The sequence below is a fragment of the Hetaerina americana genome, unplaced genomic scaffold (assembly GCF_022747635.1).
Source record: "Hetaerina americana unplaced genomic scaffold, ioHetAmer1.1.p SCAF_9, whole genome shotgun sequence".
NCBI classification, from domain to species: domain Eukaryota; kingdom Metazoa; phylum Arthropoda; class Insecta; order Odonata; family Calopterygidae; genus Hetaerina; species Hetaerina americana.
This window is the reverse complement of record NW_027287538.1, coordinates 44,087,292-44,113,246: the sequence shown is the minus strand read 5'-3', so window position 1 is coordinate 44,113,246 and position 25,955 is coordinate 44,087,292. Positions and strand designations below refer to the sequence as shown.

The following is a 25,955-nucleotide window of genomic DNA, read 5'->3' as shown; positions in this document are numbered from 1 at the left end:
TGATTAATGAAGAGGCCCCTCATGGATCTCCAAGGCGAGAAGAGAAGGCACCGGCAGGAAGAAGATGGAGCCAATTAGACACGTTCGGCAGAACAGCAGTTTACTGCCGGCCATAAAAGAGAAGAACTATAGGAAAAGAATGAGTGAAGGTCAAGGACGATATCCTGGCGAAGCGGCAGAAACGCAGGAGGTAAGTAAAGAATGCCAGCTAAAAAGGATACGATACAGGGATTTGAAATCGATGATGGACACAGCAATGAGCCCGAAGGTTGGTTCGATAGGTGAGAGAAGAGCTCACCTCACCCTATAATTTACAATGATGATTTGGTACCCGTAAAATCTCACAGCTTGGGTGAAGCTAATGGGTGCTCAGAGGCATCACCCGGAGCCTCCGGTCTGTAGCCCAACCACTGTAATATAATTCACCATCTATAAAGGCGTTGATGGTATAGAGTATTCATCGATCATTCGATCAATCTTTTCAAGGAGTGGCGAACATACTCTCTTCTGCAAAAGACAATTACCTACGTTCAGAGAGTCAGGAGCCAAATTTGCCGCAGTTTTTTCGTCACACTTGGTATATAAAAAACTTAAAATCGATTACACTGAGGATGAAGGTCTCATTCCAACGGCTCATATTTAGTGGAGGGTTTTTTTCATTCTTCTTGTGCTCATAAGCGCAGTTGTTATTTTACCTGGAGGGATCTTGATGAAGAAATGGCTCAATATCGGAGAAAAGCGTTCGAGGTTCTCTCCGGATGATTTTCGCCACGAAAAAATCCAAAAGAAACCTACCGACATGTCAAATATTTAACAAACGGATGATATTTTAATCCAGTTGTTAGGGTTACTCCTCCTATTTTTCTCGAGACACGTCGATCAAAACACAATAGATCCTTTATATAGATACTTTGTTTTCTGCCGCTGAATTTCTACGTTTCAATAGAACTCGGACGCATTCTTTCTCAGGATTTATGACTGTTTGTTCCGCCTGTCGAAGGAGGGTAAAACATACACATTTGAAGATCATATTGAAAATTGATTTGTAATTATGTAAATTGATATTTAACATTCAAATAACACTATATATTCTACGATATAATACTATATATATATATATATATATATATATATATATATATATATATATAATGTATAACAGTTAGCACTAGTGGACACAGACAAAAACACAGAAACACAAAAAAAGAGACTCACTATTTTTCGAATTTTCGGTGGTCGTTGCCACCTTTATCAAGGAAGAGAGGGACAGAACTCTGTTCTGTCCCTCTCTTCCTTGATAAAGGTGATAAAGGGTATCAAGGAAGAGAGGGACAGAACAGAGTTCTGTCCCTCTCTTCCTTGATAAAGGTGGCAACGACCACCGAAAATTCGAAAAATAGTGAGTCTCTTTTTTTGTGTGTTTCTGTGTTTTTGTCTGTGTCCACTAGTGCTAACTGTTATACATTATTATTCACGTCCAAGAGACTTTCAAAAAGTGTATATATATATATATATATATATATATATATATATATATATATATATATATATATACATATATATAATAGAAAAAAAAATATATATATATAATGATGACTAATATTTCCAATTTTATGTCCTCGATATATATTTTTTGCTGATTTTAAATTGACAGTTTTAACCTGCAAAAATTGCGATTTATACAACTTTATCAATTTCTATATCAATATATCTGGTTATATTTAAGTGTTCCCGTAAAGATCAAATAAAAAATTGGGGAAATTTTCCTCGCTCTTTGCAATTCAGGAGACGATGAGGCAAATTACTTCATTTACTTTATGATCTTTTTGGACGCAAATTTGTTGAAATGTTCCATAAAACAAATTAAAACAGTAAATTGCAAATTTTATGCATAAATCTTTAATTCTATCAAATTCACTCATGCATATTTCTTTTGTGTTAATATATAAGCGAAGTAGCGGGAGGAAAAGGCTGAATGAACAGAATGACTAAGTCCTTCGGCTATCAGAAAAAGGCTGGGCAGAATGAGGGGAGGTAGAAAGTATGCGGAATTGACAACATTTTATTAAAGTCGGTGTGTTAGGGTTGCGTCCTTTTAGACGAAGGTAAGAAACGCTGGCAAGTTCAATCTGTGTCCATCTAAAACCTACCTAAAAAATGAACTAACAATAGTAATAGTATTTCAATTTTTCTCGAAACCATGTTACATGGGATACAACATTTTCTGTCATTATTGAAATATTCAAGTTTAAAATAACAATAACAAAGTAACCAGAATACGGAACTTTTATTCCTTAATTCAGAGAATAAAATCGGGCATTGAACTATTGCTCTTCATTTGTTGACGATAATATCCAAAGCCAAGACGAGAAGGGATTTCGGTACCATCTTGCTTGGGGCAAGGCCAATTTAAATTTGCGCGGACATCATGGGTTGGATACTTTTTAAGCTTGTTGCGTATGCATGCCCTGCGCAATTCGCTTGGCATCGCGAAGAAAGCGCAAAACTGAATCCTTATTTCCCAAGTACCCTGAGGCGCAGTTCACGATTTTCCTCCTTCCACGCTCCGACAAACATTTAGTAAAATCGGAATTATGTTTAAAAGACCGGGAATGAACAATGATAGAAACGGCTTCGAAAGTGACAGGACCGGAAGTATGCCTAATAAAAAGTCCCCTTGGAATTCTAATTCGTGGACTCTTCCCTCAAACGAATGCATTATTTTGTTTTTGTTTTGAATGCGGAAAAAAACGAATAAACTACCTCTTGACACAATGCGCGCCCCGTCCCATTCAACAAGACTTTTCAGACCTTAAACGCCCGCCGTGACTCAGTCAGAAAACTGCGAGGGATTCACAAACCTCACCCGTGGTTTCACTAAGTAATTCCCTAGGAATTAACAAAAAAAAATAAATGTAGCATACGACACACAAATCGTTCATGTTAAAGGGACCTAGTATTTTGGCCAAATGACATTAGATAAACGTTCTGTCGGCCATCGTTGGTCATCTACAACACATCTACTTATTAACATTTATTATTTTTTTAAAGCGTTTCTCGGAAGGGTCAAATATGGTATGTTTTTCATCAAAGCAGTGGAAGTAAGTGAACGTTGAAGGAGGATTTGACAGCATTCTCAATATTTTTAAGTGTAGGTCAACTAAACTGGTGAAAAATCATTCATTCAACAGCCATACTCATCGATAACGCGTCTACCTTATACTGACCTTTCAGATCGGAAATACCGTCGCCGTCACTGTCCTTGAACGACCTTGGGTAGATCTGGTAGAACACGGCTTTTTGCCACCAGTCCAACTCGCCCTCGAAGCCGGGCCAGTCCATGTCGCCATGGCAACCCGTCGAGAGGACAACGAGGGCGAATGCGACCGTCAGCGGCCACGACATCGTACTGGGGGGTGGTTTGACGAAGGGGGGTGAGTCGAGAGGGCTCTCGGGAGACGGGGGAAGAAGCAGAGACGAACAGACAACTTGCGGGCGGATCGCTTGTGGTCGGCCGTCCGTGTGTACTCCTCTCGACCGCGCACCTCGCTCTATATTTAACGGGACGACTCCCGCGGTCGGGGGAGGGGCACAGAGGGCCGGGGAAGGGAGCAGGGTGGGGGAGGGGGTGCTCACCATTGGTGGAAAACCCCTGAGCGGGACAAGTTAAGGCAGGGGCAGGAGGGAGGGTGGGGCGGAGGAGTTCATGTGAATCGTGACAGCGGACGGGGATGAACCGAGAGATAAAAAAATAGGGTGTGGGGGAGAGAGATATAGAGAGGAGAGGGTGGAAGGGGGTGCAAGGAAAAGGAAAGATGGGTGCGATTATGCAAAGCTGCCCTTTCCGCAGCCGTGCGTGAGCAAGTCGGAAAGGAGGAGAATTTCTCAAACTACTTCCTCCCACCCCGCATCCCCCCCACCCGCCGAAATCATCTCCATGGTTCAAAGGGGTTATTATTCTTACGAGTGGAATTTTCTGCCGAAAATCGACGGAGAGGTATATCTGTCAACGATATTAATACATATATATATATATATATATATATATATATATATATATATATATATATATATATATACATACACGTATATATTTATATATATGTGTATACCATACACACAGTAATCAACCCGAAGGTCGTTTTGGTAGGTGATGGTAGAGTTCACCCAGTACTAAGCCCGACGGCGTGTGAAATTCACACATCAGGGTAGGGGGCCCAGTTCCTTTCCCTGTGCCGTTTAAAATTTCCCAGAAAGATCTGGTACCCGAAAAATCACATAGCCTGGGTGGAGACTGGGCATGTCTCCTTTCCCGGGCAAGTCTCTGGACATGCCCATAGACTTACCCGGGAATCGAACCCGGGACCCTCCTGTCAGTAGTCCAACACTCTACCCACTGGACTATATATATATATATATATATATATATATATATATATATATATATATATATATAGAGAGAGAGAGAGAGAGAGGTGATTTCGTCGACGTAACACGGAAGTGTTGAATAATAAATTGGACAGCAACAAACAATATAGAAACACATAAATAGATCGCTCACACGTTATTTCTTGATAATTTCGACGGAATTCTGCTCCGTCTTCATCGGAAGATATAGAAGTAATAAATGCAGAATTCCGTCGAAATGATCAAGAAATAACGTTTGAGTGATCTATTTATGTGTTTCTATATTGTCTGTTGCTGTCCAATAAATTATATATATATATATATATATATATATATATATATATATATATATATATATAAATTTCTTCGAAATGGAACGCTCTTCGGACGCACACACACACACACACATATATATATATATATATATATATATATATATATAGAGTCTCTCTTGAAGAAGGCCCCTGAGAGGGCCGAAAGCTCGAACAATTTACCGTGTAAGTGTTCTTTTATATGTGTCTATTCTTTTCTATTTGTGTTATGTTGTGTCAGCCCATTATATATATATATATATATATATATATATATATATATAAACACAGATGTAGATTTTTAAAACATAGAAACACAACGAAAGGACAATCTACATCTGTGTTTATATATATAACTTATATGAAAGTCTCACGGTTGTGAATAATAATGTATATAAAGTTAGCACTAGCGAACAAAAACAAAAACATAGAAACACAAAAAAAGAAAAGAAACTCACACGTTTTCGAATTTTCTATAGTAAAGCTACTTATATCATGGAAGAGATATTACCGAATTACTAGCGACAGTAAATCGTCAGTCTTTCAATAATTTCGACTACTGACCATTGATTATAAGCGAATTCGCTGTTTATCGCAACCGCTACCTCTCCGAGTGTTTCATAAACTAGACGGGTACAAGGAAATGCAGTAGGGATTGAAAGGGAACTTGCCTTTTAATTCTTAACTATATAACGATGCTATCGATATCCTGATGTGATAACGATATCTGATAGTTTATCCCACTGCAGATTACGGCAAGCTTATAAAAAGATAACAAGATAAATGGATTAATAGGGTTGATTTATTCTGTAGACAAGAAAATCGAAGACTTAATCAAGGACGAGAGGGTGAAAATTAAAGCAAAATACTCAAGGGATTGGTTTTTCTAGTGATAAAACTCCACGATTGCAACACCAAAAGCCATTATCTAGAGGCAGGTGCCGAAAATGACGGATTTTTTCGGATAATTTGTGATTAATATTAAATAAATCAAAAATAAAAGAATTTGCACTAGATCGTATGATGAAATAACAGGTGCTTTCGGAGTAGCACACTGAAGGTTAGTCTTAGGATGTTGAATTGACAACGAAATTATTGCCTCGATGTAATTAGTATTTAATTGCAAAACCATGCACTTATTATTTTGTTTTTTCAATTATCACAACATTTTCATAACTCTTATGGCTTTTAAGTAGTCATTTTCCGCTAAAGTATTAGACCTAAGCCTTGATTTCTACTTCTTTTACTGTCTTGTTATTCTTTATAAGACCACAAGTAAGCAACATTCCACTTTGAATTTACACCAAATATTAAATACCTCTTTACTAAATTTATAAAAACATACTGAAGAATAATGTGCAAAGATTTCACATTTAACATCCCTACTCTCTTTATATTACCGAAGCACATCTTGTGTTCATAGCTTAATGTTTGAAGCTGTAGAGATTTCATAGTATTTTTAGGGAAGGTGACCGATAGCTGAGGTCATTTGCGCCGTTAGCGATGAATAGGAAAGGATTAAGGGTGGATAGAAACCCGGATATCAGCGCCAAGGGACCCGTAGCTTAACGTCCCGTCTAACGGACGGCGTACTTACTCAAAGTGCCCTCCACAAAGCACCTCAAGTAGGGATCGGGATACCACTGAAAAAAAGCTGTCGCCTCTGGGATTTGAACCCGGGCCCTCTGAGTGGGAAGCCAGTACGTTAGCCACTGCACCATCCCAATGCCAATCCCATTAATTTTTTTATGGATGGGCCGAAAGGCAAATTCACAGGTGGGAAAAGTCAAATCACAATTTTTCGCCATTAGAGATATAATGTTGATTTATATCACATTAGGAAGCACTTAAAGATAGATGGTAATAAATATAAAAATTACTAAGTAATACATTTATGAAAAATTGTGGATAAGCATACTTACTTTTCACAACATATTGAAAACATTGTTGAACGCGCATCAACGTATAATGCGCTTCCATTTTTTCATTGGTACAAAATATTGGATACTTATCTCTTATCAAGAAATAGCTCGTCAAAACTTTCACATGGAGCGCATTTCGAAGCTCGGAAACTTGGTCTTTGAAGAAAAACGATTGGTGTTGATACGACGCTTTTGAGATTTTGGTGTGGAAGAGGGTGGAAAAGGTGAGGTGGATAGAAAACAGAACAAACGAGGAAGTGCAAGGCATAAGGAGGGAAGATATTTGGGAAAATCCAAAACAGACAGGAGAGATGGATGCAGAGCGTTTTGATTGACAATGGGGTGTATGTAGAAGACTGTGATATAGGGGGGAATGTTAGGCAAGCAAGGAAGGGGTAGAAATAGGATAGGGGATGTTGGACGAAATGAAGGGAGGAAGGAAGTAATCGGAAATTGAAGATTGGCCTATTGTGATGTTGAATGTCAGGTATTGTTTTGTTAGGAGAGACAAGGGAATCGTCGCTGTACCGTTCGGTAACTTTTTCTCCGTCCAAATCCTACCTTAATCGGTAAATTACCAGTAATAATGATAATTAATTCATCGTTAAAGGCACGGCACCGAAAAAATGTGTGTATTAAACGAGAATTTGCCATCCATTCGTAATAACTCGATATAATACGCACACTCGTTGTAAATCACCATTTGCATCGATATTTTCTAGAAGAAAGTATCAATAAATATTTTCATAAGATTGAATCTGAATCTGATAATATTTTTATAAGATTCAAGATTATCCAATTTAAAAACAATTGCGTAATGCGAGCTTGAAGAGTAGATTTTAAATTACTCAGGTACACTGGAGACGACATTTCTGGAAAACAATTACTGCTGGAGAGGAGTCATTATTTTAGGTTGCGGCTTTATAATGAAGAATTCCTCGACATCCAGAGGGAATAAACATTTTTGAGAGGAACAAGGTTGCCGGGGGCTATCATTACGAAATGAACGCTTCAGAGCTTTACGGAATGCTTCCGGAGAATGCCCAGTCATGCCGTCGACGATTCCGCGGCGTTGATTGGCTTTTCACCCGTAGGCGTAATAACGTTTTATGGCGTCCGGTCAGACATGTGTCGAGGTGTTGGACAGTTTGAGCACGAAGAACAAAATAAAAGTAAATATGCATTTGAGTGTTCACGTACAGCCGGGTTATGAAATGTACGTATTGTGATTTTTTTCATCTACATCTACGCAATATCCCGCAATTTTCTCCAAAAGGTGTGTGGTGGATGGTGTCAGGGTACCAGTCATGCATGGATGAATATGTTCTTACGAGTTTTGGAATTGTCCTACCCGTAAAGGGTGGTTTTCTCTTGTAGCCTGAGAGAACTTAAACATTCACTCGGTCTTAAAAGGAACTCAACCCTTCTTTGCTTTGATATAAATAAAAATTTGCCGTGAAACAAATATTTAATTGCCATGATCGTGAACCGATCAACCTGGGAGTATGATTATGACACGACATCTGCCATGCCTTTCAATTTCTTCGTTCCTTCGGAATTCCTTGGGGTAATGTCTTCAAACTTCTGTCTTTGCAAACTATTTAGGTAATTTTACGAAACATCTTTATCGGCTGATTTTGTCACCGCAAACTAAACCTCTGACACTCCGATTAAGCCCTCCCTCTCCCCTAGTCAAAATGATACTGATTTCATACAGGTCTCTCTATGTCTGTCTAGGTACCTCTAGAATGTAGAGGCAGAAACTTCGCGATAATCCATAATGGGCACGAGAGAAGAAAATTATTTGCGTTTTCGTGGAAGGTGTTTATCATGTATCATAATACAAACAATTTTCTTTATTCTTAGCGCCAAACTGCATTGCTTACATTGAGTCATACCTGCATCTCGGCACATTTAAGCCTAAATTGAATTGAATATTCAACCTTATTGCCATGGAAATCTTTCAATCATTACATGTTGTAAATTTTTCTGTCAATGAAATCAATTGAAAGATTCACATGCGGGTTAATGTAGTCGATGGGACCCACGAGGAGGGTAATACGTATTATAAATATCAGGAAAAAATATCTCAAATAGAAATATGCATGAATAGACGGAGCAATGAGAGAAGTGCCCTAAGCTAGGAAAGCATGGAAGAATAAGATGATAAGAAATTAATTTCCTCGTCAAAACTTACAATCGGGCTTTTATATGACTGGGCTTACCCCTAGGTGCAACGCTGTGACGGGTAGGCATGCACGAACGAAGTTTTTTCGATTATCGATACATGTGTGTTGTAAAATGATAGGATGTTACATTTATTGGAGTATTTCCTGAGCTAATGCTATTCTGTTGCGGTATTTCCCGGAGTTTCTTTGAAATATGCTACTCTGGTAATTATGTAATTCACGATTTTTCCAATTTCCTACAGAGCTGTTCCTCATTTCCTTGCTTTTGATTTCGCAATGCTACCATGTATTCTTATCCTGCAAAACATTCATCACTGTCGTAGGTAATCAACCGTTTACGCAGAGATAGATTTGGAACGGTGTTTGAAAGAAATGCATTTGGATTGTGAGTTTCATTTTGCATGGTAAGATGCATTTCGTTTTTATTTTGTCTGAGTCGTCTTGTTATGTCTCTGTATAACCGCTATGCCATGAATGCATACTCCTCCTATAAACATGAATTATCCTAAAAAAGGCTCATAAAATAATACGAAACAAATGGTGTCTAACTATTCTTGTGCACATCTTCGGTGACTATTCATTTCCTCCCCGCCACAAATATTACTAATTTACTTCTCCAGTAACCAATGTTTCCCAACATCCTTATTAAAGTTTTGTTTCATTGTATTCCTGTATGCTTCCCTCTTGCTGAACATTCTCCCTCCCACCACAGTCTTTAAAATCCCCCTGCCATTTATTATCCCACTAATACAAGTTCTCTTCTTACTTGTGATTTCATCGAGCACATTCTCTACCGCCACCAGTAGTGCAAAACTTCGCGATAAAACCTTCCTTTCTATATTACTGGCTGTCTCAATTCTTCTGCAATTTCCTTGTCTCGAAGATAAAATTCCGGATCCGTATAGCACCACACTCCATCTTTAAGCCTTTTCTTATCTTTTAAGCATTTAAGATACCTAGCTTTCTAGTAAACGATCATTGTGATTTTGTTTTTATCTTCACTTTGCACTCTTTCAAAACCTCCACTAAGTTAACTAATGTCACCTTCAGAGCCCCTTCTTTCTCTGGAAAAATCAAAAAGAAATTTAAATCCGCCTACTGCTGCATTTTCCTCCTTAGATCCAAACCCTTGCAGCTGTTATAGTTGATTCCATTTACCACGCACTGCATGCCACAGAAAACGGTAGGTTTTGTAACACTTCTCTGTCATATTTATTTACATTAATTAAAAATTGAGTCTAGATAAAGCTATAGCATCTTGATCTTTCACTGGAGGCTTTAAAATGATCCTTCTGCTGTTTTAAGACATTCTTATGTCCTTCAGAGTAGGAAACATTTAATTCTTTGTGAAATTCCCTCCCCAAATCCACGGGAGCGATCAGCGTTTCTTGATAATTTTCCATTCACATCTCTATTAAGTAGGCTTGGCGCTAAAATAGCTTGTCTTTGTGCCTATTGTATCTTTTTCTATATAAAAACTTGTATTCACCTAGGAATTTCACTTTTTGCGTCCTAATTCTCTGAAGACCCATTCAAGATCTTCGATACTTCCGGGCGTCCAGGTTCTGGTTTGAAAATTTTCACTTTTATCGGCTATAGCGATAATTTTTCTCTCTCCTTTGAGAGACGATACTCTTACGTTTGCCTTGAGGTCATCATATAATGAGGACCATATAATGAGGAGCATCATATAATTTGAGTGCACGAGAAAGATTAATTCGTAAAGTCTAATTAAAGCCCAGCATATTTAATTATTCCTGGAGGCTTGTTCAAGTACAGCTTCCTAACGACCTAACCTTCCTAAAATGCTGTACACAGTATTCTGACTCCTTCATTATACATATCGAGTGCGTAGTATCTCCTTTATTTCCATCTCTGACTCTTTTAACACCACATCATCTTCCGCTGCAGATATGTTCAAATATTCAAAAATCTTTAGCTAGAATTTCACCGTTATTGCCTCAATACACGATACATCTCACGCTATGCTCCTCAAAGAGGAGTCAAACAACAGACATCGTCAACATTTATCATTGTTTAGCATTTATTCGCATACAAAATTCTTCATCCCTTCTTCCTGGTTTTTCTTGCCATTCGGCTAATGGCATTTCCGATCCTTTTATGGCACTTCCGCCCTTGAACTATCATGTTTTTAGACAATCTTCCCCCCTAACAATTAGTTCCACCACTAACTCCGCGGCCCATGACTTCTTCTCTTGACGGATTTACATCTACCAAAATTTTGAATCGCGACTTCTTTCACTATTTCGTATTTTTTCATTGTTTATCTTATCATATCATTTTTTCATTTTGATTACTTTAGCTTCAACAGTGGAAGAGGTATCCAAGCAATCCTGATGACATTAAAACCAAAAATGGCAATTAATTACCGGGTTCAAGGGATGAAATTCTCTCGAATTTCCAGGTTTATTAACGGCTATACTCTGCCATCGTCCTCTGGGCTTCGAGTGTTGAGTCAATCGATTCGATTTGACTTAAATGTTTTAATCTCTGTATTTAAAGGTATAACAGGTGAAAGAAGAATATAAAGTCTGAATGCGGAAACAAAACATAACGGAAACCCCTTATTAGAAGTTCTTCTTCGGGGTGGAATAACAACAGAGAAAAGGCGCCACAAACTGGTAGCGATGGCGGAAAAGTCGATTTTAGCTTCTGGCTTGTTTATATATCCTCTTGCCGTTGTCAAGTGTTTTGGTATTGGCCAGCACCCCTGCTTTTTCTGTTTCTCCTCTAATTCTTGATTTTTGGAAGCACAGGTTTCAAAGTATAGCTTAGGGCGTATCCTGTGAAGCGATTAACCGTTTTCCCTTCTACCCGGATCTCTATTGCCTCTTTCGTTAGACGCTCCCGGTAACCCTTTGATCTGCTAAGTAACTTAGTTTGTCGAAAGCAATGATGTGGTCCTGGTTGAGGCGTGTTCCGCGACGGTAGACTTTTCGGGATTCCCTGCAGAGTTAGCCGTCAAAACGTTCGCTGCTAATTACCTTACCCTGCTGGAAACCCGAGAGAGAACTTCATCCATACAATTCCCCGGGAAAATACCAAATCTTCAACAGGATTTGAGATTCATAATCAAACGAAAATCGATAAATCACGTCAAAATATAATTATGGATCAATATAAAAATCGAAAATTTCACTTTATTTGTGTCAAAAATACGTCCGTCATGAATACGGCCACGTTAATTGGTCACTTTATCTTTAAAACACGTCAAATTAATCAAAATCAACATTTTAAGGTCTGAATCATCTCGTTTTGGCGCAGTTGCAGCAGATAGGTCCATGACACGGAATTAATTCCTTTCTCAAACATGTTAGTTGCTCAAAATTTTAGTTTGTCTTTCTCTGACGTGGTAGTTAAAACTCCCCGGAATACGTAGAATCACTCCACAGTGTTTATACGGTTTGTATATCCTGTGGTTGTCTCTAGCCATAAATTAATTTTTCCACCAAAGACCACGGGCCGCAATGGTACATCTACACCTGATGGTTATTAAAAAAGTATCCGTCCATTTAAATTTGGTGAGCCCAGCTCCGTTTGCTCACGTTCGAAGACATAGAAATATTCTTGTGTTATCAGCAACACCATATCATCCAACTATTGACGGAAAGTGCTCCGGCCTGTACGTTTTTAATAACGGACCATCGATTTTTTCTCTCCATTGCGTGAATAAATACGGATGTTTATAGAATACCCCTTGCAAAAATACAGCTATAGCTCTATTGATTACAAAAGTTCATATTTCTCGCCCTCATCTAAATGCCTCTATCTTATTGTCCTTCATTCCTTACCAGAAAAAAACAGCTGTTATACTCGCGCATCATGCTTACATGCGCCATGTGCCATGTTGACAAGGCTAATTCATTCCTCCATCGTCGCCGTCTGTATAATTTCTGTGCGAAGGTGACTCTGGCTCACTCCATGCGACCTTGATCTGAGCCAAAAGCGAAGAACTCTTTCGACAGAAAATGGCGGCGAGATGCCATTTTGAAAAAGAATTCTGTAGGTGAACTCTATTAAATGACAATGATACAACAGGGTTTTCCCGCGTTAGTTTTCATTGAAATTGACATTGAAAAACAAATATTTTATGAATACTCACAAGGTTATTTGTTCATTTTAACGTCACTAAAATAAAAAATAAATTCTTCTTTAAGGAAGACAATTTTACAGGACTAAAACGTCTTTAAACTTATCAGCAATCAAGTGAAAAGCGCCTTTGCCAAATCTAAGTCCGTTTAATCTACAATCAGGTACTTGTTAATGTTAATGCGCCTATTTAGAGAGGGCCGTGGGAATTTATTGGCACGAATATCTACAAAGGGAGAGAGGGTTAAAACTATCCAAAAACGGTCTATGGTAATTATTTAAGACGGTTTAGTAAGTTATCTTCACAACACTTTGAGGTAAATCACTTCCGATATGTTCCCAATCCTAGTAACCGACGCGAAATTTCGTATGATTAAGACAATTTAGTTCCCTACACAGGCTTGTGATAAATAGTTCATTTTCGGGCGTGTGCGACTGGGCGTATTTTAGTAACCCGATATACCTCTATACTATATGTTCTCTGTTTCTCTGACAAGTCATAAGATAAGATACGGCTTCGAGCACGTCAACTTGATGAAATGCGTAGTTACTTCGCCCTCACTCACCTGTTTCGTCAAATCTTTTTGATATAGGAGTCAATGAATTCTGAAAGTGAACATCATTTTCTGTTATAAGGAAAACGTTCAAGTACTTTAGAGAATGATAAATAAGTACATGATTTTATAACGATATCGCAGAAAAATATCACCGATTTCATGCTATGATTTCACGTCTTTACCTGAGAATTAGCAATCGAAATAAAATTCAAAATTTGCAGCCTTGTGATCCTTGATTTCTGGGTACGTCATTGGTGCTAGTGAAAGCAGAGGTGTGCGGGGACTGCAGATTAATCAGTGCACCGTGACTGTGTGCCTAGCAGGACGTATATGATAAAAAAATCAATGACTGCTAGGAATAGCTGCTGATTCTTGAAAACCTCGTTTTCTAGCAAACAAATGAAGTAGCAATTTCTTCCCAAACTCCCTTTTGTCAAGTACAATGCCAAAAGAAGGTAACCCTTTCGTGAAAAATAACGGTAGATGAACTGTCGCTTCAAATGAAACGTGCCGCTTTTTTGCTGGGGAAATAATTCATCAAAATTCAACCACAGTTTTAACATGGGAATTAGACAGCATAGAATTATTTTAAACATCATCACGACGCCCCTGAGTCATTCTTCATGCTTTTGGCGATTCGAGCCAGAGTTGAAACGACCAGAATTATCACGATTTCCTGAATCATGATGAGTATTCACCCTGCATGCAAAAGTTAAACGGTAAATAAAAATGCACTTCTTCACATACCCTATTATTAAGCTAAAAATAATTGACTGTGGACACTTACCAGCATCATGGTGATTCAGTGAAGAAAAAATCATAGACACACGCGCGATTTGTCGCGTGTAAAACTTAAGAGAACGTTGACATCCTAGATACTTAACTCCTAAGTTACAAATTTATCCTCCAGGGAGATCAGTTAATGAAGTTAATTCAATTTCTTCCTTTCACCAGAGAACATATAACAAAATGGGGAAGAGACTGATTGCGTCCAACTAAAGCCAGGAGAAAGGATAATATAATTTTACATTAAAATTAGGACTTTCTCCGTGTTGATAATGGCAAATTATTCTAGGAAAATCCCTAAAAAATGTAGATAATCATCCCATATAGTGCTTTTTGTACATCCCTTTCATTCACTGTAGTTTTTACCGGTCAAAATGTACATACAACATGTTACTAGCTTAAATTAATTAATGCTATGGGTACTCGAGATTAAATAAGTCGGTAATCAAAATTACCTTTTTGACAATGAATAATCTTGACATAGCAGAGAATAGCCGAGCACATATCAGGTCCCATTTACAGGTCCCAGAAAATTTTCTTTCTAATAATTAAAATACAACATATATGCATCTTAAGCAATTAGCGTTAGTTGATGAAATACACACAGAACATTGAAAATCACTTCTACCGATTGAAAACATTTAAATAAGGAATTATACAGAAAATACTGAGAAATAATGTTGAAATAAATGACCGATAAAGAGGCATAGGTTTTTAACAAAAAAATATGCCATCAGCAACATAAGCAATTCAAACGGATACGTCAAACAGGAAAAACAAAAGGATTAGCTTACAAGAGTAAAAAAATGACACAACTTATGGAAGAAAAATAGTATAACACAATTATTCAAATATGTTTTTGCCAAAGAGACAATTTTAAATTTTAGATACATTTGAAATTTCACGTACAACTTGTTACATGTTATCCTTACCAAATGCAAAATCTTCAAAGTTGACAAGTTCATGCGGGCCTACAGTCACTTCTACGGTCTCTGCGGAACAAATGCTTAGGGAAAAGGTACTTCGGAGTTACTTGGACAGTGAAATGACAGTTGAGACTTGAGACAACAGATTGTTTTTGCACGGGATCAACATGAAAACAAATGGGAAACTGGCGAATCTAAACCGTTGGGGAAAACACTATCAACAAAATCTCTGTACAATTCGTCTACCATCGATCGGTAATGAGGGTCGTTTGCATAGTGACTACGAACTGAAGTCGAGCTACCCGTTGTGACAAATTCATTATACCTCTCCGAAGTGAATTCCTCGGCATTTGCAGGCGCAAAATCTTCACCGAGTAGCATTATAGGTATGAACAAAGCTTCACAAATGAGACCAAACCCTTTGTACAATTCATGAAAGTCATCTATGAATTCTTTCCGTGTGATCGGGAGAGAACTGTAATTCATAGCCCTCAGACTTGTCACCAAATTGTCATAATAAATATCAATCAGACTATCTGTATGTTTCTGCCTGATAGGTTTCCTGACATTCACATACAAGAAGTAGGAGATATCAATACAAGGATGGCAATACCTTACTATCTGATAGTCTATTAATTTGATTTCTACCGGTTTACTCTCCTCCCCCACCTTCTCGTATCGATACATGCTGTTGTTCATCCAGCAGTCACCATGGGTTAGAACTTTCGGACGATTTTCCTTCGGCAGGACCAACCTCTTCATCATTTTCCAAATTCCCTCCAACACACCCTTCAGTTTCCCGGATGCCACTGCCTCCTTTGGGAGGCCATCCAGTCCCTCCGATATCTCCAGAAACGTCTCAATGGACTTGTCCACCATTCCCTTGAACGGGACAGGTGGTTTACCCGGACCGGGAGAGAAGAACAGGGAGTCTGTGGACAGATCCGTGAACGCTTCCATCCAAGTTGTTTCTTCCCCTGGAAGCAGTCTCTCCGCCACTATGGTAAGCGCGTGCAGCCGCCCATACGCGGCCATCGCGAGGTGACAGTGGTCTAGGTCCAGACCCTTGATCCGGTACACCGGATCCGGCGTCTTGAACCCCCTCGCACCTAGGTCCTCCATGTAGATGGTGTCGTCGTCCCCTCCGTACTTCGTGAGGTAGCATACGGGCATGGGGAGGTCGACTTTCCCACCCGAGGCCCTCAGCAAGAGCGGGAAGACCTTGTGGAAGAAGGTCCCCTCTCTCGGGAACGCCCCGGTGGACCTGACCATTTCCAGCTGGAGTCCCTCCCTCGGCATGCACTTGACGGCGAACACGGCCGAGTGTCGGGTGCCGTCACCTCGTCGGTAGGGCACGCGCACCCGGAGCACCAGGGAAAGGAAGCCCTCGATGCCCTTGGTGGCCCTCTCTACCTCAAGCCCATCATCCAGCTCCACATCCGCCAGGCCGGTCGCTTCTCTCAGGGTCAGGAGAAGATCGCCGCGGTCCACGTAGCTGTGCAGGTCCGACGTGTTCATCGCGCGGCGGCCGAGAGGTTCTGGGTGACGAGTGGGTGAGCGGTAGAGGACGATTCCTCAGCAGCGGCGGCTCCTGAGCGATGGGAACGGGATGGCATAAACCGGACCACCGCGGAGTCTTTTTCGCGAATGAGTTGCGTGAGGAGGAGTGGGATGCAGATGCGATTCGCGCCCGTTTTCCTTCCCGTGAGTGCGGGGGAGATAAAATGAACCTTGTCCCCTTATCCTACCGCTCCCACTCCGAGCTGCCAGCCGTGTCCTTCAGCTCCGACCACACTGTAAACGGCTCGACCCAGAAAGAGAGGGGCGTGCGGAGAGAGGAGGAGAAGTTCGTTTCCGATGACGGCGGTTGCGAAAGACACAAGATGTCCTCTTGCGGTTGCGTGGGGCGGTGGTGGGAGAAGGAGTTATGGGAGAGGGTGCCCGAACGTTTAAAGCTTCTGTGACCTCATCTACTCTAATCCCATCATCTTTACTTACGCGCGTGCCCGCACAAATTCCCAAGTTATCGAAAAACGGCCGGCGGGAAAACAAACAAAACGAACTTCCGAATGCGTTCCCGTACGGCGACCTAAACGGAGACCCAATTTATCATCGGAAGGACTCTACGCCCAGCAGAGATTTCCCTGAATCAATCGAACCTTCGGCCTGCTCGTTCAAGAAATATGTAGCTGTAAAGGAAGACCCTTGGCTGGGTACTTTTCCAATCAATGTCAATTTTAAAAAATCTAAATTTACAAGTCGTGCATTCAATTAAAAGGGATGAGACAGCATTAAATAGATTGGAGCGAAAATATGAGAAGATATGTGTAACGGTATTTTTCGTTACCGTCTTCGGATTGCCAATATGCCATATTTTTCTAGCTTCCAATAGCTACTCTTCGAGATTGCGTTCCAGCATGGCTCGGTTGATTCCCTGGCGCCGGCTGTATCTGAGTCGGCCCCTTTTTATTTTCCCCATACATTTCCAGGGTATTAATTCACATGCAGATCTTTTTCCTTCCATTCGTTTTATTTCCCACACCGTTCCAGCTGTTTTGTGCGAATATTATCCAATTTTGAATGCGACTCATGCCTAATTTCACGCATTCTTTCATTTCGGATCTTTTATATTACGGAGAAGCTAGTCGACCGCCTCCAAAAATGTAGGATCTTAGGTGGGACTACTAATTGTCGTATTTATTATTAAAAAACAATGAAACCGAGTCAACTATTATGCTGGAAGATTCATCCGCCGGAAAGTGGAAAGTCACTGGATAGCATTTAAGGGGTGACTCTTCACACATTTTGACAGAGCTCTTTTGCCAAAAAGATTAATGGGTTTTATCAGCAGAATTTCAAGATATTTTGATTCAGAAATGGATAGAAACTTGTATAAAACTTTTCTAAGATGTAATTTGGAGCATACTTCAGTTAATTTAAGTATTAAAAACCGAATTCAGAGTTTTAAGTATTGTAAAGAAGAAGATTGAGTAATCTGTTCTACTTTAATAATGGCATGTTTGTTGTGAGAACGTCAACTTTTGCAGTAAAACAATTTTCTATAACCCAATATCAATGTGAGATCAAAGAGAGCACTTATGCTGAAGAATGTGAAATCAAATTACTGTGCAAACTCACCATTGAATAGAATAAGCCGAAGCTTAAATACATATTGCGATAAACTTGATTGTCTTTTTTATAGGTGTGTTATACATTGCCAAATGATATTCTTATGGAAGAAAGATGTTTTGAGACTTCTCTGTTACTTAATGCACTAAATTGTACACTATAAAATATTAGGTTTCCCTGAAATTATTATATTGGGCAAACGTGAAACTCAATAGATGAAAATAAAATTACGATCAACTCTTACAATGCAGAGGGTCGTGTTTTTCTTTTTACTACGGTTCTCCGCAGGTTATTTGAGTAAAAATCACGTTTTTGATGACTTTGGAATGAAAAAAATTGCCAAACACACAATACGTGAAAGATCATAATTGACATTTAACACAGACAGGTAATTTGATAAAACCAATTTTCTGAAACAATAGCCAAGAATATCATAATGTAATTTCCACGAGTGGCACGGATAAAAAAAAATCGTACTGGCTTCCCATTCAGAGGGCCCGGGTTCAAGTCCCGGCGGTGTTGAATATTTTTCAGTGGTATCTCGATCTCTACTTGAGGTGCTTTGTGGAGGGCACTTTGAGTGAGTACGCCGTCCGCCGGATGGGACGTAAAGCTGCGGACCCCTTGGAGCCTTTCGTAAAGAGTAGGCTAATGCCGACGCTGGGTTTCTCTCCACCCTTCATCTTTTCCTGTCCATCCCTAATGGCGCAAATGACCTCAGCTGCCGGTCGCCTCCCATAAATGCTACTACTAGCAAGGATAAAAAAATTGAAAAAAATTGTGAAATATTTCCCTTCATTGCATAAAAATTGCTCCAGCAAAACATTACTTTCCATTTCCAACGAACAGGAATGTTCTTGTTTTGGAAAGTTTTGATCTGGAATGATCTCATCGATGAAATATCCAGTTGAAAGTACACTATCTACCACCAAGTACCAACAGCCCCAAGTGCTATGTCATGGTAAGACGTATCAAGTAAGCACCTTGAGTATGCGCATCTTATGGCGTAATACTAAGCGCAGATATGCTCACGTATCTAGACCAGGCAAGAGAAAAAAATAGTCATCAATTAGATAAACCTCCAATCAAATGCTTGACAAGCCATTTTGAACTTATCATCTCCATTGCAGGTATTTCTTTATCAAATGTATCTATACTCACATATCAAGTCTACAAAGCAAGTTATCGTCGGCACCTACAGTTTTTTTCGATAATGTATGGTTTCGATACTTGACTTTCGTATTTGGTATGTGTCAATTATTTTTATCATAGGTAGCCTATTTATTAAAGGTGCGCTTTGGATGAACTACTGGCGACGATTATATACTGTCTTGGTCTTACAAGACACTTGGAAATCGCATAAATACCGCTTTCCGCACACTTTTCCTCCTTCAGAATCTCGTAATGCCTACCCCCTCTAAAAATTCATCTATGTACTTGTAAAATATATGTTAATTTCCTATTTCCACAATCCTCACCCAAAGTTTCCCTTCCAACATGACACATCTTCTCATTTATTCCTTCCATCACCTTTTCCACGGAATTCCCCGCAAAATCCTCTCCTCACCATGCAATAGCTAAACTTCTTTTCCTTGTGTGTCGCCATGTCTAGGCAGTTTCCTCAATTCTCCACCTGCAACCCGTCCCCAATCTAGTCCGAAAAAGTAGGTTTAGGAACTGCCAAATGCTCCACCGAATGAAAACTTTTTACCAATGCTTTCTCACGCCTTTAATTAGGTGCTCTGCAATTAACACCCAACTTACTTCAAGTTCTTCTTTTGTCAATGTGATTCTCCTCCTAGACTTCTTTCTTCTGCTGCCATTTATACGCAAAATGCTCTCGGTATATCATGCAACGTTTCTTCAATGCTATGTCCTTTTATTTTAATGCAATACTTTCATTTCCCATTGCCTTTGGCATTTTTTACTTTCGTATTTATAAGTATGACATAATGAGAGTATCATTAAGAAATTAATCCATATGAAATACCACTAATTTTTCGAGAAACCTTTAAGTTCAAAGAAAAGGTCAAATTATAGCATCGATTGCTCATTTCCCCTAGAGTTGATGATTTGAAAAAAATAAATTTTTTAGCTTCTATAAACCTCCTCCGGAGGCGTTTCCGTAGATGAAATAAACAAAATTACTTTCATCAAATCATTCGTTTTACCTTTTCACTCGTAGACCCGAGAGAAGAATAAAATACTAATAGCCACGCTCAGTAAAAGAGATTTTAGCATTGGTATTTGTTGCAACTCCTATCCTTAAAACGGGTATTGGTTTAATTTGGGAAAAATACCCTCGGTTTCTTTCATTGTGTAACATTAAGTACTCAGTCTCTTCCTTCCTGAGCTCGAGAGCTTGACAGTTAAAAATGTTTTCTCAAAAAAGTACTCATTGTTGATCAATCAGTTCTTCTACTTGAGTTAGTTTCCTTTAACCACAAATTCAATGAATATCGAGAGATCTTGGTCTTCAGAGATAAAAAAAAGTCACTGTTTTTCTCTTGACATTAAGATATAACACTTTTCTCGGAAAATTATAGAGTACGATGGCCAAGAGTAATGGAAATTTCTATCAAAAATATTATACTAACGTACTCTCCATGACATTATGGGACAGTCCAAATTCTCACCTGACAGCTGAATACATAATTCCGAATAGTAACGTTAGAATGAGCAAGCAAATAACCAAATTAGACATCCACAATTAAAACACATTTTATTCATTCGAGACACCAAAAACACATGCTTCCCCAAGTGCCGACTGAGTGTTAAGGTCAGTAATTCTTTCACTGCAGGAAGGGAGAGGAATCCAAAGAACCGTCTGGAAATACCACGTCCACAAACTCCTGGACCACATCCTTCACGTGTGACATGTACGTGGGGTCACTCGCGAGGCGTTTCCGGATAGCTGAAACGTTACCGGATCTCATCAACTCTTCGTACAGCTCTGGGGTCATGTCTTCGGCGTTTTCCGGTGCGAAATCATCCTCCAACAACATGCAAGGCGTGTACACTGCGCCTAGGTAGACGGCGAACGGTTTGTACACTTCGCTCAAATCCAACTTAAGCTCCTCCAGAGTAAATGGCGGCGGTTCGGAAGTAAGCCTTTCCATACACTCTTGCAGGGCACTGTAATACTCAATAATAATTTGATCGAAATATTTATCCCTGAAACTTTTCCTCGTACTGAGGTGAATGAAATATGAAATGTCCCTGCTAGGATGGCTATACTTAGCGATTTGTAGATCGATGAACTTTAAATCCACGGGTTTCCTTGAACCTTGGCTGTCAACTTCGTACTGGAACATGACGTTGTTCACCCAACAATCCCCATGGCACAGCACATTGCGACCTTTCCGGTCCGGCTTCGCCAGATCGCACACTCTGGGCCAGAATCCTTCGATGACCTGTTGAAGCTTGCCCGATTCCGCTGCTTCCTTGGCGATTCCAGTCATCTGCCTGGCAACTTCCACAATGATCTCATTGCCAGCATCCGCCACACCTTTGAAGGGAACCGGAGGATCTCCTGGCTTCGGGACGTAGTAGAGGGGTTCCTCGGCGAAGACTGGATAGGCATCAGTCCAGGTCTTTTCACCGTCGGGCAAAATCTTCTCAGCGGCGAGTCCCAGGGCGTGAAGGGATCCTAATTTCCTGGCAATGATGCAGCTGTGCTCCCAGTCTAAGCCCTCCGTCAGCAGGCGGCGACCAACGGTGCTGAAGCCGGACGCGGCGAGATCCTCAATGTAGATGACATCGTTGGTGCCACCGTAGACCGCATAGTAGCACCGTGGGATGGCAATGTCCACCTTTCCCGAAGCCACTTCCTCCATCAAAGGCAACACCTTCTCGTAAAACACACCCTCTCTCGAGAAGACATTGGTCAACTCCACGATGTCCAGCTGGAGCCCTTCCCGCGGCAGGCACTTGACTATCAAGGTATCGCTCCGGGTCTCGGTATCCTCGCCCGTCCGATAGGACACCCTGACCCGCAGGACTACGGAGAGGAATCCCTCGACGCCTGCCGTGGCCCTCTTCACCTCCAAATCGTCCGACAACCGGACGTCCGTTCGTCCCGCTATGGCAGCGATCGCTCGAAGTAACTGATTTTTGTCGATGTATTTGGATACGTCGTCCATTTCCATGTTTCCTGAGCGGGTGGTGTTTTGGGCGACTCAGCGAAATATTTTTCCTCCAAGACCAACGGACTCAGACGCAAGGGAACTGTACCAATTGAATGATAGCAACCGCACAGAGTGAGATGATCGACTGCGTAGGATTCCTTACCCTTGAGACCTCGGTTGGAGGATTAGTTCCGAGGTCGATGGTGAGGAATGCAGGCCAATTCCCGTCTTTCTTTTTTTTCCCTTTAACTCTCCATATCCGCCTCCTAGATGGCAGTTTTTCGGCGGGCAGCCTTCATGCGAACGAAGTGGATGTGGAGTCTGACTCGTCGGTTGATGTGACATGTCGCCCGCTGCCCCTTGAACGTGTCCGCCCCGCGGAATTGAGTGATTGTGTGAGCCGCGCAGTAAACAGTGCCCCCGGAGAGGCCGCCATCTGGCACCGGGAATTGGATGATTGTCCCGTCCCATTACGGGGGGTCATATCCCCCCCCTCTCTCTCTCTTTTTCGCATATAAATCGGATCCACTTGAATCCCTCCTTGACACGCTGATGAATCTCGGTAGGGTCTGAAATGAGACCGCGACCCCATGGGACAACTGCTGCCGGGCTGTGCAAAGCCTACGCTGGTTGTTGATATGAAAATGTGTGTAGCACATACATTTCTTTCATGAACCCGGAAGAAAACATCTTTAGTCTGTCCAGATATGCCATTTGTCTTGCGTATCCATCAGCTATAGGGCTGTATCTTAAATCTACAAGTAAATGGACAAGTCCCTGTATTTAACTCGCAAGGAACCTTGGAAGAGGATGATCGTTTATCTAAGAATAAAAACGTATAATATACTATCGTACATGATATGAAATCCTACGTTAGCCTCGCACTTTGTGGCTCTAAAATGGGTCCAAGGACTTTGATTTGGTTTTTGATGCGGCTCCCGTATTCGGGTGCGGGGAGGCTGGGTTTTGATTTCAGGAAAACTTATTGAAAGAGGATAGCAGAATTCAGTAAAATTATGGGTACTTATTTTAAATTGGAGAGGGAGATGATTTTTTTGGGTTGCTGGCTAATGATTGTCTTGGAGCTTTATGCTCTGAAAAAATTAAAATTTTGTTTAAAAGGTCCCCACTCAAATGGCATTGAGCTTTTGACTCTGTTTCGGTGTTAAGTCTAAATTTGTAAGGAAATAATAGAACAAAATCTAACCATTTTAATATACCGTTAATGAAAAATTACCACCTTTATCTGTTCCATTATCTATTTTCCAGGTTCCATTAGAATAAAATAATAATAAATTAAATTATATTTTTTTTAAACAGAAATATATACATGCATCGACGTTTATGGAAAAAATAAATAGAAAACACAACATTTCGATTGAAACTAATATTATCTTTTTCAAATAGGATGCGGAGAAATAACTCATATGTAAACAGTAAAAAATATAGGATAATAAAACCACAGTTATGAACCCGAAGGTCGGTTTAACAGGCGAGGGAAGAGGTCAAACTAAGGCCACCGGCTTGTGAAATTCGCTACCTAGGTTTCGTTGTCGGTTGGCATCATCAGGGAAATACAGTAGGGTCGTACAGTAGGTAGTAGCAAGAGACCTTACACTACTACAGTACATTACAAGGTCTATATACATGCCAATCTGTGGAGGGAATCTGATGATAGGAGGGATCGGATGATGCAGCACGACAGTGAAACCTAGGTCGTCTAAAATAAATTGCGAATATGAAATTGCGCCGTGTGCCCTCCACTCCCCCCCTCCCTTCCATTGTCTCCTTACCATTATCTCAACACACACACTCGCAGTCAAATACATATGTACAAAGCCTGTCCCAAAAAGTAAGTAAAACGATTTTTCCTGGCGAAGCGGACTACTGGAGTGGGACGACTTATGACAGGAAAAATTGTGAGAAGTCTTGGGAAAGTAACACGACCTGCGTAAGTTGTCTGCGGGCCGTTACAATCTGCGGATCGCTGCTATGCTGAACCCCTATTCGAGCGTCACGTCACAAATTCACGATGCCACTTTCCATGGAGCAATGATATGCAATAAAATTTTGTGTTAAACTCGGGAAATGGAGTTCGGAGGCCATAAACATGGCTAAGGATGCTTAGGGAGATGGAGAAATGCCCGAAAAGATGGTTTTCCGCTTGCACAGGATGTTCTGGGAGGGTTACGAGGAGGTTGACGATGGGAAATGCCCTGAACATCCAACAACAACGAAGTGTGATGAAAATGTGCAAAAAGTGAAACACATGCTCAATTCTGATTGACCCCCAAGGGTCAAGATGTTAGTAGAAGAGTGCAATATTCAGAAAATCATAGAGCATTGCATTCTTACAGAAGATTTAGCCATGAAAAAGGTGTGCCAAGACGGTCCCCAAGGTGCTATCGGAAGACTGCTTGTGTGAGTATCTTGCCGCGGACCTCTTCGACCATTGTGAATGTGAACCGAATTTTTTAGAATATGATAGGTTAATGGTGAAGAGACATGGGTCTTTTAGTACGACCCAAGTATAACCCCTTAGAGCAACATTTTAGACCACCGGATTAGACCAAAGAGGCCGTGACGAGGGGCCTGAACGAAATCCCCGTCGACTTCTTCCAGGAAATGTACCAGAAGTGTGGCAGAGGCGCTGATATCTGTGTTTTGATGCACAAGGGTGCTGTTTTAAAGAGTTTTTGTAATTTGATCCGCAAAAAAGTTTATTCTACTTATTTTTTGGGACAGAACATGTATCATCATCATCAATATTTCAATCCTAGGATTGGTTTATTATACATATATAATTATACAAATAAATATATAATTGCTAGTGTTGTATTGCAAGTAAAGATTCTCGAGTAAACTTTTATCTAAACCATTTATAAGAATTCTCCTTTCTAAAGAATGCATTAATTTAAATCAAACATCGAAGTGTAGATACATACCTAGTTAAAATAATAATCAAAAAGATAAGTATCTAAACATTTGCACTGCCGGCGAGGAATTTTTTTTGCCACCATAACGAACCTCTTAGCTGCCCATTGGGTGTTCCAATGTTGCCAGTCTGAAATGAGCTAACATCACTTGTCCTAAGTGCATATGCCGTAATACGTACTTGTGCCTCCAGTATTAGCAGGACTATAATGGTAGCTGTAAGAGTTTAAGGAGGGATTGGAGGAGGTGGGGTTGGTTTGGGAATGGGTGGTAATAGTGAAGGTATTTTGATGCTATCATCTCTGTGAAAATGGTGTGAAAATTATTGACAAATACCATGTAATCCTGAAGAGTCCCTCTCCTATTTTGTCGCACGATTTCCAATTGCTCCAGTACATCGAGCCTGCGGCTGTAAATTTAAAGGATTTTCCCCTCAAACTCCTCCTGAAACTAACTCCATCACTTTGCAGTCTGCATTCTACACTCCGGACTTTTATCGTTATACCTAAAGATAATACATTGACATTGAAGCGCGTTGTACGGGATTAATTGCTGTA

General features: G+C 40.3%; 2 protein-coding genes across 2 annotated transcripts in view; both read right to left on the bottom strand.

Annotated features, from left to right (window-relative positions):
- LOC139698834 (maltase A3-like) overlaps positions 1 to 3,529 on the bottom strand; it is a 28,773-nt gene extending 25,244 nt beyond the window's left edge. Inside the window, exon 1 of the mRNA XM_071597769.1 lies at positions 3,228 to 3,529. Within this exon, the coding sequence (XP_071453870.1) occupies positions 3,228 to 3,405 (178 nt within the window). The 5' untranslated portion in view covers positions 3,406 to 3,529. The remainder of the gene's footprint in view (positions 1 to 3,227) is intronic.
- An 11,569-nt stretch (positions 3,530 to 15,098) lies between these two features.
- LOC139699056 (uncharacterized) lies at positions 15,099 to 22,761 on the bottom strand. The gene is made up of 3 exons (XM_071598059.1): positions 21,134 to 22,761; positions 18,692 to 18,747; positions 15,099 to 16,782 (listed from the first exon to the last, which is right to left on the bottom strand). The coding sequence occupies exons 1-3, from the start codon at positions 22,483 to 22,485 to the stop codon at positions 15,371 to 15,373; spliced, it is 2,820 nt and encodes a 939-aa protein (XP_071454160.1). The 5' UTR covers positions 22,486 to 22,761; the 3' UTR covers positions 15,099 to 15,370.
- Between the last annotated feature and the right edge of the window lie 3,194 nt (positions 22,762 to 25,955).

Coding starts and splice junctions, on each gene's coding strand:
- LOC139699056 (XM_071598059.1), bottom strand. CDS start 22,485: ATGGAAATGGACGACGTATCCAAATACATCGACAAAAATCAGTTACTT. Junction 18,748..21,133: donor GATTCCTCTCCCTTCCTGCA/GTGAAAGAATTA, acceptor CTATTGTTTCAG/AAAATTGGTTTTATCAAATT. Junction 16,783..18,691: donor TGTCAATTATGATCTTTCAC/GTATTGTGTGTT, acceptor GCCGCTGCTGAG/GAATCGTCCTCTACCGCTCA.